The following is a 13371-nucleotide window of genomic DNA, read 5'->3' on the forward strand; positions in this document are numbered from 1 at the left end:
AAGATGGGTTTAAAAAGATAAAGTAGAGAGAGCACCTTGTCAGCAGAAAGTAAGCTTGAGTAGTACGGACGTCACAATAACAGTTTAGGAATCATTGTGCTATTAGAGTATCGTCCCCCCAAGATGTATTTCTGCAAAATTTGGGTGAACAAATTCATCAAATTTATCAGTATCTCTTTTAATAATTAAATATATTGATATTAGCGCTTTTTCCCTGTTTAGTTAACATTGAAATCAGCTTTGGTACCTTCCCTGTGGTGCTACAATTCCTACCTCCTTTTTAGGAAAACTGAACAGTTCTCACGAGTTGTCTGCATGCGACTCTATGAGCCTATCAATCCACATGGTACATGCATTGGGGTATGCAAACTTTTTTATCTTAAATTTCAATATTTTTTATTTCAAAATCTCTCGTCCAAACGCATCCCTTTAAAATGCCTTCCGAATTCCTTTGAATCTTAGATTCATTATACTTTAGATTTAGATGAAGAGAAAATAAGAACAAAAGCCTGGGGATTAACTGCAGAGAAAGGGAGGGAGGGGTGGATGTTGGATGCCATTTTATTCTACCATTGCCCCTATAATTTTACAAAGGTCAGCCTGCAGAAGTAGGGTCCTCAGAGAAATATAAAACGACAAGCGAGGGAGAGAGAGAGAGAGAGAGAGAGAGAATGGGTCTGGGTCCAGACTCTAGACCGTCCAGTCCAAAGGGCGGTGATGGGTCTGGGTCTGGTCCCTACTTTTGAAAAAAAAATCAACTAAAAGCAAAAGTGCGGTGCCCGTCTAAAAGTCCCACGTGTATTCTGCAGAGACTGCGGTTTGGGACATTTGCGTTTGGCTTGGCTTGTTAGTTCCTACGTCCTAGTTTCACTGCACACGTGCGCTTTTACATCTACATCTGTGTTTATAAGGGCCAGCGTTCTACATCACTTATGTTCTTGCTCCGGGATTTCTTCTTTGTGTAAGTTATTAAATCCCTTTGTTTTCAAAGGTTGAGTCATGTATGATTTTGATCTTTACAATTTAAAATTTATTTATTGATACTTATATTTTTAATATTATAACTTGAAAATGATTTGACCGTTATTTCATTATTGATATCACATAACAATTGACATATCAATTAATTAATATGTACGATATTGTTTTGTTAGAATTTTTCTTTATAAGTTTAATGCACCTATATAATCCTTATATAGATTACAGACACAATAAAATTAAACAAATATTTTTTAACAAATCAATTTTGAACTCATTAATTGACATGTGAGTGGTGACATTTAACAAAAAATATTAAGCGAATGATTTTTTTTTTGTTATAAAATTGTAAGTATAAATATCAATAAATAATTTTTTAAATTGCAAGGACAAAAATGATACCTGACTCAAACGTTGAGGGCTATGAGCATGATTTACTATTATATTTGTATACTTTTAGTTTTGGATTTTTTTTTCATTTTTGTTTATTTACTGTCCCCTCTTTAAACTATTTCAAATCAAAATACACATTAACGTTTTTTACTTTTGATTATTGGTCAAAGCATAGAAGGGGCCAGGGCCAGGGCCAGGGCCTTAGACTGTAGACTTTAGACTTTAAGACTCGCTAGAGTTTTAATTCTTCTTGTTCGCTTTTATTGTGACTTTGACTGTATTATGTTTGAGAGGAAAATGCAACTTGGTACATACTTTGGATTCCATTATAATTATTTCACTGATTTCATTTATTTTTTGGCAACCAACATATTTAAAAAAAAAAAAAAAACCACGAAAGAATCACAGGTCCCCCCAGACCCTGTTCAATAATTCATATGTTGCAAATTCCAAATATTGAATGAAAATGTACGGATATGGGGAAAAAAGATAAAGTGGGGTTTTAGCCCTATTGCATTGGCAGAAAAGGGTAGGTCTATGATTGAGAGATGGGAATGCATTCGGTATACTGCAAAGAGGTAAAAGAGCCGCTCTTGAATTGAATAAGTAATAATGAGACTGCCTTTTTTCTACCTTGACATGTCCTTCTCCTTAGTCTCTTCCTGCGTTGAGGCCGGTGCTACTGCTGCACCTGCCTGCACCTGCACGTACGTCCTTACTCACTGACCATTTCATTGATTTATTGTCATCTTATCTTATACATAAACTTACATTTTATATACTATATATCCAAAGGAACAACCACAAAATAAAAAGAGGTGGGGAACTGCCTGTGTCCTCCATCCATCGTCTTGTAATTTTGTCATTGTCAAGATCCATCTTAATTGTAAGTCCAGTATTTACTTCATGAAAAATGTTTGCATAGAATTGATTGGGATAAACCAAGGCAAAAGAAATACAAAATGAGTATTTTGTAATCAAATATCTTATATTATCTTATCTGATTAAATAAGAATAAAATATCTTATAATCGAATTTGAATAAAATTTAAATAATATTAGCCTCACATATTCAAGTAATCATCTCAATTCGGGTCTTGCAATGCATTGTTTGAAGAGAAAGAGATGGAGGGAGTAAAGCAGAGGAAATCAAGAAAGTAATTAATTTGTTAATGCATTGGCTTACTTGTTTAAGGCCGTTGCAAAGAATTTATTGCATGGAGGCTATTTATGTAGTTAAGCGGAGTAACCAATAGCACTGCCAAAACCCCGGCACGGCAGGCTGCAGCGGCGCCTAGCTAATATAAAAATAAAAACTGTATCCGTATGGATGGACTCCATAAATCGGTGGGCCAAGCTCACTGGGCCACTCCTTTTGCTTGGTGGGCCACTTGAGTAGAATGGGGCTGTGAATTTTTTTTGTTTTGCGTTCCTTGTTTTCCTGCATCCTGTATCCTGTATCCTGTTCTTTCCCCCCACGAGGGGAAGCGCATACAGAGACGCTATGCAAAAAGGTACTCAATAATCAGAGCTAGAAAGAGAGGAGAGAGAGAAAGAGAGAGCCCCTAACAGTAAGGAAAGGAAAAAGAAAACACATTGAAAAGCATAGCTACAATTACGGACCTAGGGGTTGCAGCAGTTCGTAGCTAGGCTTATGTAAAATAAACATTTTTTTACGTGCATGATCTGAGAGAGAGATAGAGAGAGGGTAATCTGAACAGAAAATATATTACTTACTACTATATACGTGCAGGAGATCCTGGCTGTTGTTATCTTTTACTTGGGTGAGTCACTAAGATCTAGACGCTTAGTTGCTACAGCATATAGAGGGAGAAAGACAGCAGCAGCGGGGCAGCGGCAGCCTACGACACGCTTTTAATTACCTGATCATGCTACACGTGCAACGCCGACATTTGAAGAGCTGCCCCTTTAATGCCCCCCACCCCCCGCCCTTAAATCATCAGCCTGATCAGCTCATTACTCCGTTACGGAGAACATGGATTCCAGGATGCTCCATCTGATCTTAAGTACGGAGAACAAGGTTAGTTTATCCACTTCACTTGACTTGGAACAGTTAATGACGTTGTATCTTCCTAAATGTTTGAGTTTAACCTTGTTAAACTCAAACAAAATTACAAAGCTTGGGGTTATTTGTATAAATTAATTCACCAAATGATCAGTCGGAGTAGTATTTTATTTTGGTCTGCACCATGACGTGGACATTGATCTCCGCTAGATCTCTAACCTGCCTTTCCTTTACCACAGCCCAGTGTAAAACCAAAAGATCTTACATCGCGGAGCACAACACACGCCATTACCAAAGATATGACAGACTAGGAAAGAGAGCTTTGAAACTTGTAAGTGTGGCAGCAAGCTTTCCCACTTAATTATAGAGATTAAGAGAAGGATAGTCAACATTAATTGCCAATGGCCTTTCACAACTTAAAAACTAAAAAAGCAAAGGTGTGGAAAGATAAATTTTAATCCGTAAATATCCACAAAACAGATTAAAAGAAGAGAAAGGAAAAGAGGTAAAGAACTACTGCTACGGTGTTCTGGATTTGGCAATCTTGTTGTACAACTAAACTAAAATTATATTTTGTGCATAAAAATGAATTAAGTGATGATGATCTCACTGTTCTGCGAGCTGCCCTCGTGTTATCCATCTGAGAACCTGACTCATTTCTCTTTCTCTCTCTCTTAATATGCTCACATACGCACGCATAAATCTCTGGACTCTGCAACCAACTTTGCATTTACTACCCTCTCCTCTCTATTTCACCTCAATCTCTCTTGTTTTTCCGGAAAAACTACTTTTAAATTTTCTCTTCCCCTGTCTAAGAAGCCTTTCAGGTGCGCTTTTGTAGGGCCCCCCATAGCCTTTTGACAGCCTAAATCTTTCTCCACCCCTTAGCCCTCCTCAGAATGGTTTCTGTTCTCCTTCACTTTTAGTTCTTCTCTTCATGTACTGCATGTTTATAAAACCTCTCGCTGCGCATTCATTCACAATCACAAGTGCCCTTTTATTGCAGATCATAATCTTGTTCACCCTCCCTCTCTTATTCCCATTACGGGACATTAGTTGTGTGTGCGAGAAGATGTTATCAGTTGAGGAGCTTTTAAGTGAACTTGCTGGGGAAGAATTAAACGAGCAGGGTTTGCCGCCGGGGTTTAGGTTTCACCCTACCGATGAAGAACTGATAACTTTCTATTTGGCTTCAAAGGTGTTTAACGGGAGCTTTTGCGGAGTGGAGATCGCTGAGGTTGATCTTAATAGATGTGAACCTTGGGAGCTTCCAGGTACATGCTTGCTTCTCTCCTAAGTCAAAATTAATGGTATGATTATATGAAAATATCCAAGAATATTCTCCATCCGCTTTACATCATGGCATTCTCTAGCATGTTACTGGCTTGACATGTTTCTAGATTCCTCAGATGAGTTCCTTTTCCTTTTTCCTCTTAGCTGAGAAAAAGCTCTTTTTCTCTTTCCTTTCTTTCTCAAGCTAGAAGAAAATGCTGATTTCTTTCTGAGTGGAGGACAAGATAGACTAGTCAAGCTATAGTTTACGAATTAAAGTTACCTCTGATCTTCATATGCCTTAATCATCCTGCTGCATCCTTGTTCTGGGTCTTAAAAGAGTCTCGGAGAAAGAACAGTTAAGTATGGCTGAGCCTGAGCCTTGGATTTTGAAACACAGACCAAGAGCTTTGTAGTAAAGCTTGATTTGCACTATGTTTCGTAAGTATGATTGCAGGAAATCCCTGTTACAATGGTTCTGAATACTCATTCTAGACCGGAGAGCCCTTACCTAAGGCTCGCCTTGTAAGCGTTGAATCAAAATTCTGAGACATGTAGCACATGTCTTTAGTTATTTCATTCTTTGTCCTCAGACATATATTTATACTGGAAAAATTAAAGCCCTCGTCAGTGTCAAGCAGTTGAGTATCATACACACATTCCCTTTGATCCGCTCCACACCATTCATTTTTGGTTAAAAAATCAGTCTTTAATTTAATTCCTGGAAAGGCTCTAATAGCATCAACTGCTGACAATATATCATTCATGTAATAAATGTGAATTTGAGAGATGCAGTGGGAGGGGATTATCGAATTGTAGAATATAAATAGTCTATAAATCTTGGTCTTAACTACAATTACACTGTGGGTTTTGATTCAGATGTGGCCAAAATGGGGGAAAGGGAGTGGTACTTCTTCAGCCTGAGAGACAGGAAATACCCGACTGGTCTGAGAACTAATAGAGCCACCGGAGCTGGGTACTGGAAAGCCACAGGCAAAGATAGGGAAGTGTACAGTGCCTCAAGTGGAGCCCTTCTAGGCATGAAAAAAACCCTCGTTTTCTACAGGGGCAGAGCCCCCCGTGGCGAGAAGACCAAGTGGGTCATGCACGAGTACCGTTTGGACGGTGACTTCTCCTACCGCCACGCGTGCAAGGTAATTATGGGCCACACGTGCGCCGTGGGAATCAAGCTATTTCCCCTGGCATACACCCAGACCCTCCTCCCTCTTTTTGTCGCGTTCTGGGTTGACTTATTATCCCACAACTTCTACAAAAACTCTTTTCTGTCATACCAAACTATCAAACTCTGCACTCCTTGTGCATGCCGACTTGACAATTTTCACCTTATTATTATTCACCGGGGTAGTTTTTGATGTGATTGGTTTGATTTTACTCAGTGCCATATGGTTGTCAGAAGCAGCTGGCGTTTCTGTTTTTTCCTTTGGGTCACCACTCCGCTTACACCTTCTGATCTGGTCTTCATTATCTTAAGCATACAACTAGTTTGTTTCTGCACTAAACATGCATGACCAAGTATACAAAATTCTACAAAGGCTAAGCAAACACTGAAATGTGTACATGATTCTTGAAGTTCAACATGAAAACATTCTAAACTAAAGGATCTCATTAAATCCTATTCCATTTCGTCGTTCTTTTTCTTTCCTAGAAGGCTAGAATATAAGCTGATTTGTTTGTACTTAATTCTTTTTTGGATTGTCAATACTTACTAGTAGAGTATGTTCTTTTCAATGGTTATTTTGCAGGAAGAATGGGTGATTTGCAGAATATTTCACAAAACAGGTGAGAAGAAAACTGCCCTTGCTCAAGGACAAAGCTTTATATTGGAAGTTTCTTCGTCTCCAGCGAGTTCCTTGCCTCCGCTGCTCGAAACCCCAACACCATTCTTAGAATCTCAATCTCAAACGCCAATGCAGGCCCAGAACTCTTTTGTGATTCACCGCCAAGAAAATGACCTGAAAAGCCTAATAAACCCAGTTGTCTCCCAAACCCCACTCTTCCCAGCTGACGGGCTCCAAGTCCAACCCTCCTTTTCAGCCAATCCCACCACAATCACTTCCTCCACAACCAACACAACCGACAAGAACGCTGCCACAGACACCAGCAACCCATCAGCATCGATGCTCTTCAAGTCCCTCCTCTCACATCAAAATTGCATTTTAAAGGAACAAGCCACTATTCCCAAACAGTGCAAGACAGAGGCTAACTTTTCCCATTTCCATCTGCCTGATGCCAGCTTGAACTGGATGGACAAGATTCATCCGAACCCATGTCAAAATCCCTTGTTTTTTGAGATGGATTGTAGTGTGTTGGGGTTCTCCGAAGGCGTTAATGCTGGGGACGCTACTGTCCATGACATGTCCACTTCAATTGCTTTCAATAGGGCCGGCGTCCAGATGATGTTAGATCCTCCCATCAGAGCCCCTGGAGAATCTTGGCAGCTAGATTGTTAAGATCTTGTATTATTAGGACCCCATTTCTATTTCTATATATGTAATCATATACTACTACCATATGTTTATATATAGAATCTTAAGTGTTTCTGCTCTTGGTGTAAAATGTAAATGAGTGTCCTTCCCAAACTCCAAAGCAAATCCAACGCACGCATCTTTGTTGGATTGGAGAATTTCCTGCAGCTTGAAGACAGAGTAACTGATTGTATTACTCTTTATATTTATTACAGTACCTCCTACCGTGTCAACTGCCTTGCCTTAAATTTTCTCATCAAAAAGCCAAGCCAATGGCCATAACAGAAAAAAAAGCTGCTTTTCTTTGATGGGTTGAATACTGGATGGAGTGTGAGGTAAGGGGAACGGAAAGAAGGCCAAGAAGGCTCGAAGGGGAAGTGAGCAGCGAAAGCTTTCTGAACGTGACGCCATGGATGGGATGGGAGGTGTTTTCAATATTTGACGTCACCTACAAGTATGATTGATGATGGGGACAGGGTCCCCTACTCCCTTCCTGCCTTTGCATGCACATGCCCAGACTCGTACCTAAGTTTGTAGGGGCTTTTGCGTAGGGGGACAATGGGTTTTGGACATAGATATCCCGAGAATCATTTATGAGCCATTAAAGTTATCATGGATTATCAATTTGTTCGACAATAATCATGCTATATATAGATTCTCAAACTCCTCGACTTGTCTCTGTCCACGTCCACCACTTTTACTCTGTTCCTCTGCAAGCCGGCTGAGATTAATGAAACCTACGGGCTATGTGTTGAGTAATTGATTTGTACAAAGGGCTTCAATACACTTTGAGGGTTTTTCTTTGATTTGGTTTGTAAAAATCATGAAAGAATTTGAGGATAATGAAAAATATGAATTTGTGGTCATTTTTGTTTGATTTTGTTCATCTTGTATAGTGTACATTAGAAATCTTATGAAAAAAATTACGTTAATGGAGGAAAAGTTGTGTAAATACAAAGAAAAATGTTTTCGTTTGAAATCTCATCTAAATAATAAAAAATATTATCTTTTGAAAAGCTAATTTTCAGTTAGCAAGCAAAACTAAAATTGATTTTCAGGTATAATTTTCAATAACCTTTACTTCTAACCATTTTTTTCACTATCATTGAGATGCAGACCAACAATGCGCGAGAAGAATCAATCCTGAAAATTAATGGCCATGGAGGTGACAACTGAACAGCTTCCAAACTCATCATCGCACCATCTTTGCCAAAGAGTAGTACCAAAATGAATACGTCCTCGAGAAAAGGACTATTTTTTCTATGTACTCTATGAAAAGCAGAGTCGGCCCCAGCATCCACCAGGCATTTGCCACACTTTATGTGATAAGGCATGTAAGGGACAAAAGGACAGCAGCCTGACCTATTATCTGGGTTGAGCCGACCCCCGGGACATGTTCCTCTAAATCTTAAGAGCGGGATCGACACTCTCATCTTCACTATTTAACTAATGCAATGACAATTTTAATCAAAGAGCCTAGTTGACCCAACTATTGTGAAAAGCAATAGTGTCAACATCCAAAAGCTATATTTTTCTTCATTCAAACAATGAAGCAAGGCCAAATGGCCCACTAAGCAAGTCCAAGCTGGCTTCTCAACTATAACTAATTCAAGACCCTGATATCCAAAACACCATGACATACGAAGAACATGACCAGAGACAGAAAGTGAAGAGTTTTTCATTACGACATAATGGAGGTTGCACATCAGGGCCATGACGACAACACATTATTGAGGATCAACACTGTGTTTTCCGCACGAGTGCTGATCAGAACCTTATTGTTGTTGTGTTTTCTGTCAAAGTGTTTTTCCGCTATATTTTACTTTGTTGGGAAAGCTAAGTATTACAGTCTCTTGACTCATCCTTCTAGCCATATGAATAAAGTACACTTATACAAGCTATTGACATAAGATGCCACTGCAAGCTATGACTTTCTTGATTAAGCGCGTTATCTCTGATAGGGTTCCCTTGGGGTCGTATTAGTTAGGGGAGGGGGGGAATATTTTGTACTCGTCAAATCGAAATGGACCTCATATCTGCTAGAAGTATATTCCTAACCTTTATTTATTTATTGTCCTTAATTATTCGTATTGACCTCAAACCTGGCCTTGAGTGATGAAATAGAGCGCCTCCTCAGGTTTTTGGATGGAAAAGATTGAATATCAGAGTACTAAATGGAAGTAGCAAGCTGCGAATCCATCTGTCTCCGTGCTTATTGGAGGATATATTGAATTGAATCACTCCTTTTAGAACTAATTTCTTGAGGAATACCGAATACTACACAATTAAGTCAACTTTAGAGATCTGATGAGATCTTTCAGTTGCGGAGATTTTGGTTTTAAAATAGCTCTGCAACAAAACAACCTAGTGCATGCACATGGCTGTTATACTTAATCATGATTTCCAACAAACACAAATGCAGGTACGAAATGTTGAAGTCAAGGGCTCTAAAAGAACACCAGAATGAATAGAGAGTCGATTTGTTTATGAGTCAAGTTTAAACATAAATGAGTTCAACTCATGGATATTCACTAATTAACCCCATAACACAATGTATCAATAAATTTAGTAGATACCCAATAAACTAATAAAGTCTCATTGGCAGTGGCAATATCATTTAATAAATAAGAATTTAATTTAAAATATATTTTCAGATCATTCTAAAATTTTTGCAAATTGCAATTTTATTTCATATTTGATCCCCTATGGCCCATATATGTTGGCCTATGAAGCTCTGTTTCAAAGCCCACAATGTCAAGAGCCCGAGCTAGGCTTGAAGTCGGGTAAGTTTTTCGAGCTCGAGTTGAAAGTGACTCAGTTTATTTTCCAATTTAGCAACACTGTAGCCAAACCGAATCAGAGAAAGTTCGACTTGGTTGGGCTCAGTTTGCACGACTAACCTCTGGCTCTAAAGACTGGGTTCAGGGCAAGGCTTCAAGCATAATCAAAGGGCTTTCGATAAGTTATTGAATTAGCATCACTTCATGGTTGGAGAAGCAACCATTCAGATCTGTTAAGACATGCAAATCGTATTGCTATGAACCCTGCCATGTTAGACATGCACAAATTGAGAAGCTATGAGCTGAGATCATCATATTTAGAGTAAAGGGATGTTGATTGAGTAGATGGCAATTAGGCCATGATGGAAAACTGAAAGGGGAAGAAAAACCCCATGTCATCAGAATTAGGCAAGCATTGACTGCAGAAGGAAATTGACTGTTTTTGGTTGCATGTACCAGTAACCAAGACAGTGGCTATACCAGGTTTCGAAGCAACCTATAAATTATTGGTTCTTGTCTTCTTGTTTTAAACTTGGGAAAAGAGTACAAGACTGCTTGATTTTCGTCCATTACTTTACGGTTTCTATACAGTATTACTATGAAAACGTAAATCTCTAACTAATGGTTCGGTCAATGGAGCTTTCAAGCATATAAACAGGCTTGATTTAGATAACATAACAACCTTCATATACTTTAAACTTCTCGTCGGTTTAAACTATTGCTAGTTTCTCCGAAGAAAAATCAACAGGGTTTGCTTTTAGAACTATATATTATCACCTAAACATACCTAACTATAGAAAAAAGATGTGCAAGAACTGGTTTAAACCTTTAACACGTTTTAGCATATTAGAATAGTCATTGAATGTTATACGTTATGGTAATGGTTAGATTGTTAATTGTTCATTGTATGTTTATTTTTCTTAAGCTAATAGTTTCATATAAGTCTACCATAATCATCAATGGATGAAAGTTCATCATTCAAATTAGTAAAAAAAAAAGTGAAAATCAAAGCTGAAACTTGAAAGCAATTGCTTTATCTCTGCAGAAACATTTCTTGTGCAAATATTTTGTCTTTTCTCATTACTGAATAACAGCAGTGACATAATGAGTTCTTGCATATAGTTATCGGTTATGTTCAAGTTGAAGCTTCAATCAAGTTCTACTTCAGCATTCGAAACCAAGGCAAATACATGAAATTTATTCTCCTGAAAAGAGAAGTCTCTTTAATATTCCTCTGGTGGTAGCTCAGCATCATAAGGCTTGAGTTCCATGCTTTGGTGGAGAAGCAGAAAAAAACAACCCCAAATTTAAAGAGGGTGCATGCTGCATACAGTTTCTCTTTTTAACAAATATCGCACTCAGAAAGCCAAAACTATATCTAAAAGAGTAAAAAACCTTTACAGCGGAAGTATTGAATTCATGCTGCGGCTACGTTTGGATGAGAAAAACCTTCCGCCACAGGAGAATGATCTTTTCATGGGAACAGGACTTAAATGAAGATGCTGAGCAATGGAAGAATTACCCATCAGCCTAAACTCGCTTGAGTTACCCTCATCTTGCTTTGGAATGATGCTTGAATGTGGGTTCTCAACATCCTCTGGATGATCAAAAGAACTTCCTTCTGATTTACGAGGACATAAATTTGCCAAACCGAGAAACAAACTTGCAGCTGAAGAAGAATCCATCGAAACGCACCTTTTTATTTGTTGTATCTCCTTAGCCACAGCCTGGCTACTGTCAATGCAATCACTGACTTCCAAAGTGCCATTTTCCTCATAATAGACACCCTCCTTTAAAATTCTTTGGTCATTAGCCTCTGGCAATTCACTTGAAGCGTCTGCTCTGGCCCTGTTTTCACAAAGCTCACTGTTCCTCCCCTGATTCTGACTACTCAGTTCACCTCCAATCTCAGAATTTTCTATCCGGTTATCGGCGACTAGCTCCATATTATTAGAATTTTGATCCGCAGAAGTTGGTGGGGCACAAACAGCATCAAAGACAATATGTGCTCGACACAAGGGACAATTAGTGTGAGCCCCTAGCCAAGTATCAATACAGGAAATATGAAAAGCATGGTTACATTTAGGCAATAACCTGACTGTCTCCTCCTCTTGAAACTCATTCAAGCATACTGAACATTCTGTCCCTTCAATCAAACCCTCACCCTTCTTGTACTTACAAACGGTGATCGAATTTATGATTGATTGTTGCAAACCAACAGTGGTGATGAACCAAATAGGATGATCAACTCGATTCTCATCAAGAAACTCTTCATCGGAACCATCAGTTTGAGCTTGTGGTTGCCTGTTATTCCTTGACCAGCACAAACCAAAACATGACTTGACTATAATGACATAGTAGCCAATAAGAAGGAAGAAACTGGCAAGTACGGAAACTAAGATGATCACATAAGGTGAGATGTAATGGTTTTGATCTGAGAGAGAAGGAGGTGGCGGTGGAGGTAGATAATAATAGTCAGGGTAAGGGTAGCAGTTGTAAGGGCAGGCAGGATCACAGAAGCCATGGCAGTCTACAGTTTGGTTTGTTTCTGTAAAAGTCGGAAAAAGCTTTCTGTTTTTCATTGCTTGGAAGAAAGGATTGAAGAAAGATGAAAGAAAGAAAGACTAATGAATTGTAAACGTAAAACTTTGGTTTGAATTGGAAGAGAAGAAATGAAGAAAATTAAGAAACTTGTCTCTTTCAGGGTTTAGTAAGGAGTAGATTGATGTGTATGTGTTTGGTTGTTTTTACCAATTGGCATTACAAGAATTTAGGTCTCAGTTAATCTTTGCACAGATTACATAGCCAATTAGCTCATCCTCTGAAGTTTAAATGATTTCTCTATCATTCATTTTATTCTGTGTTTTGCTCATGAGTGCTAATCAGAACCTTAACTATTTCCTTACTATTGTTATTTTTCTGTCAAAGTGTTTTTTTAGCTATACTAATGAAGTTTAATTTACTTTGTTAGGAAAGCTGAGTATTACAGTCTCTTGACTCATGCTCTTTTCATATGAATAAAGTAGATTTATACAACATATTGACAGAAGATGTCACTATGAGCCATGACTTCAGACTTTTATTATAATTTACTCATGGTGGATCAAATTTTCCACAATCTTGCCGTTTTCTGGTAGCTGGTCCTAATCATGATGATCATATTACATCTTTGATTAAGCGCATTTAACTATATCTCTGGTCGGGTTTCCCTAGGGTCATAGTTAGGGGATATTGTGTACTTGTCAAGTTGAAATGGACCTCATATCTGCTGTAAGTATATTCTTAATCTTATTTCTCCTTCTTAATTATTCTTATTGACCTCAAACCTGGCCTTCAGTGATGAAATAGAGTGCCTCCTCAGGTTTTTAGATTGAAAAAAGAAATTAAATATCAGAGTTGTAAATAAAAGTAGCAAGCTGTGAATCCAGCTGCTGGTC

The 13371-nt window shown here is 38.4% G+C and overlaps 2 protein-coding genes across 4 annotated transcripts; one reads left to right on the forward strand and one right to left on the reverse strand.

The window, feature by feature from the left end:
• Positions 3322 to 7387, forward strand: LOC18592095 (protein CUP-SHAPED COTYLEDON 3). 3 transcript variants are annotated; one of them, XM_007018625.2, is made up of 4 exons: positions 3322 to 3411; positions 4403 to 4670; positions 5548 to 5822; positions 6432 to 7387. In XM_007018625.2, the coding sequence occupies exons 1-4, from the start codon at positions 3367 to 3369 to the stop codon at positions 7137 to 7139; spliced, it is 1296 nt and encodes a 431-aa protein (XP_007018687.2). In that variant the 5' UTR covers positions 3322 to 3366; the 3' UTR covers positions 7140 to 7387. The 3 variants fall into 3 exon arrangements, with proteins under 3 accessions (XP_007018687.2, XP_017981595.1, XP_017981594.1); XM_018126106.1 differs by lacking the exon at positions 3322 to 3411 and adding an exon at positions 4101 to 4298; XM_018126105.1 differs by lacking the exon at positions 3322 to 3411 and having other exon boundaries at positions 4101 to 4670.
• LOC18592096 (RING-H2 finger protein ATL54) lies at positions 11109 to 12604 on the reverse strand. The gene has a single exon (XM_007018626.2). It carries the CDS (start codon positions 12514 to 12516, stop codon positions 11332 to 11334), a length of 1185 nt encoding a protein of 394 aa, XP_007018688.2. The 5' UTR covers positions 12517 to 12604; the 3' UTR covers positions 11109 to 11331.

This window comes from Theobroma cacao, chromosome 8 (assembly GCF_000208745.1).
Source record: "Theobroma cacao cultivar B97-61/B2 chromosome 8, Criollo_cocoa_genome_V2, whole genome shotgun sequence".
Taxonomy (NCBI): Eukaryota; Viridiplantae; Streptophyta; class Magnoliopsida; order Malvales; family Malvaceae; genus Theobroma; species Theobroma cacao.

Coding starts and splice junctions, on each gene's coding strand:
- LOC18592095 (XM_018126105.1), top strand. CDS start 4,334: ATGTACTGCATGTTTATAAAACCTCTCGCTGCGCATTCATTCACAATC. Junction 4,671..5,547: donor TGAACCTTGGGAGCTTCCAG/GTACATGCTTGC, acceptor GTTTTGATTCAG/ATGTGGCCAAAATGGGGGAA. Junction 5,823..6,431: donor CCTACCGCCACGCGTGCAAG/GTAATTATGGGC, acceptor GTTATTTTGCAG/GAAGAATGGGTGATTTGCAG.
- LOC18592096 (XM_007018626.2), bottom strand. CDS start 12,516: ATGAAAAACAGAAAGCTTTTTCCGACTTTTACAGAAACAAACCAAACT.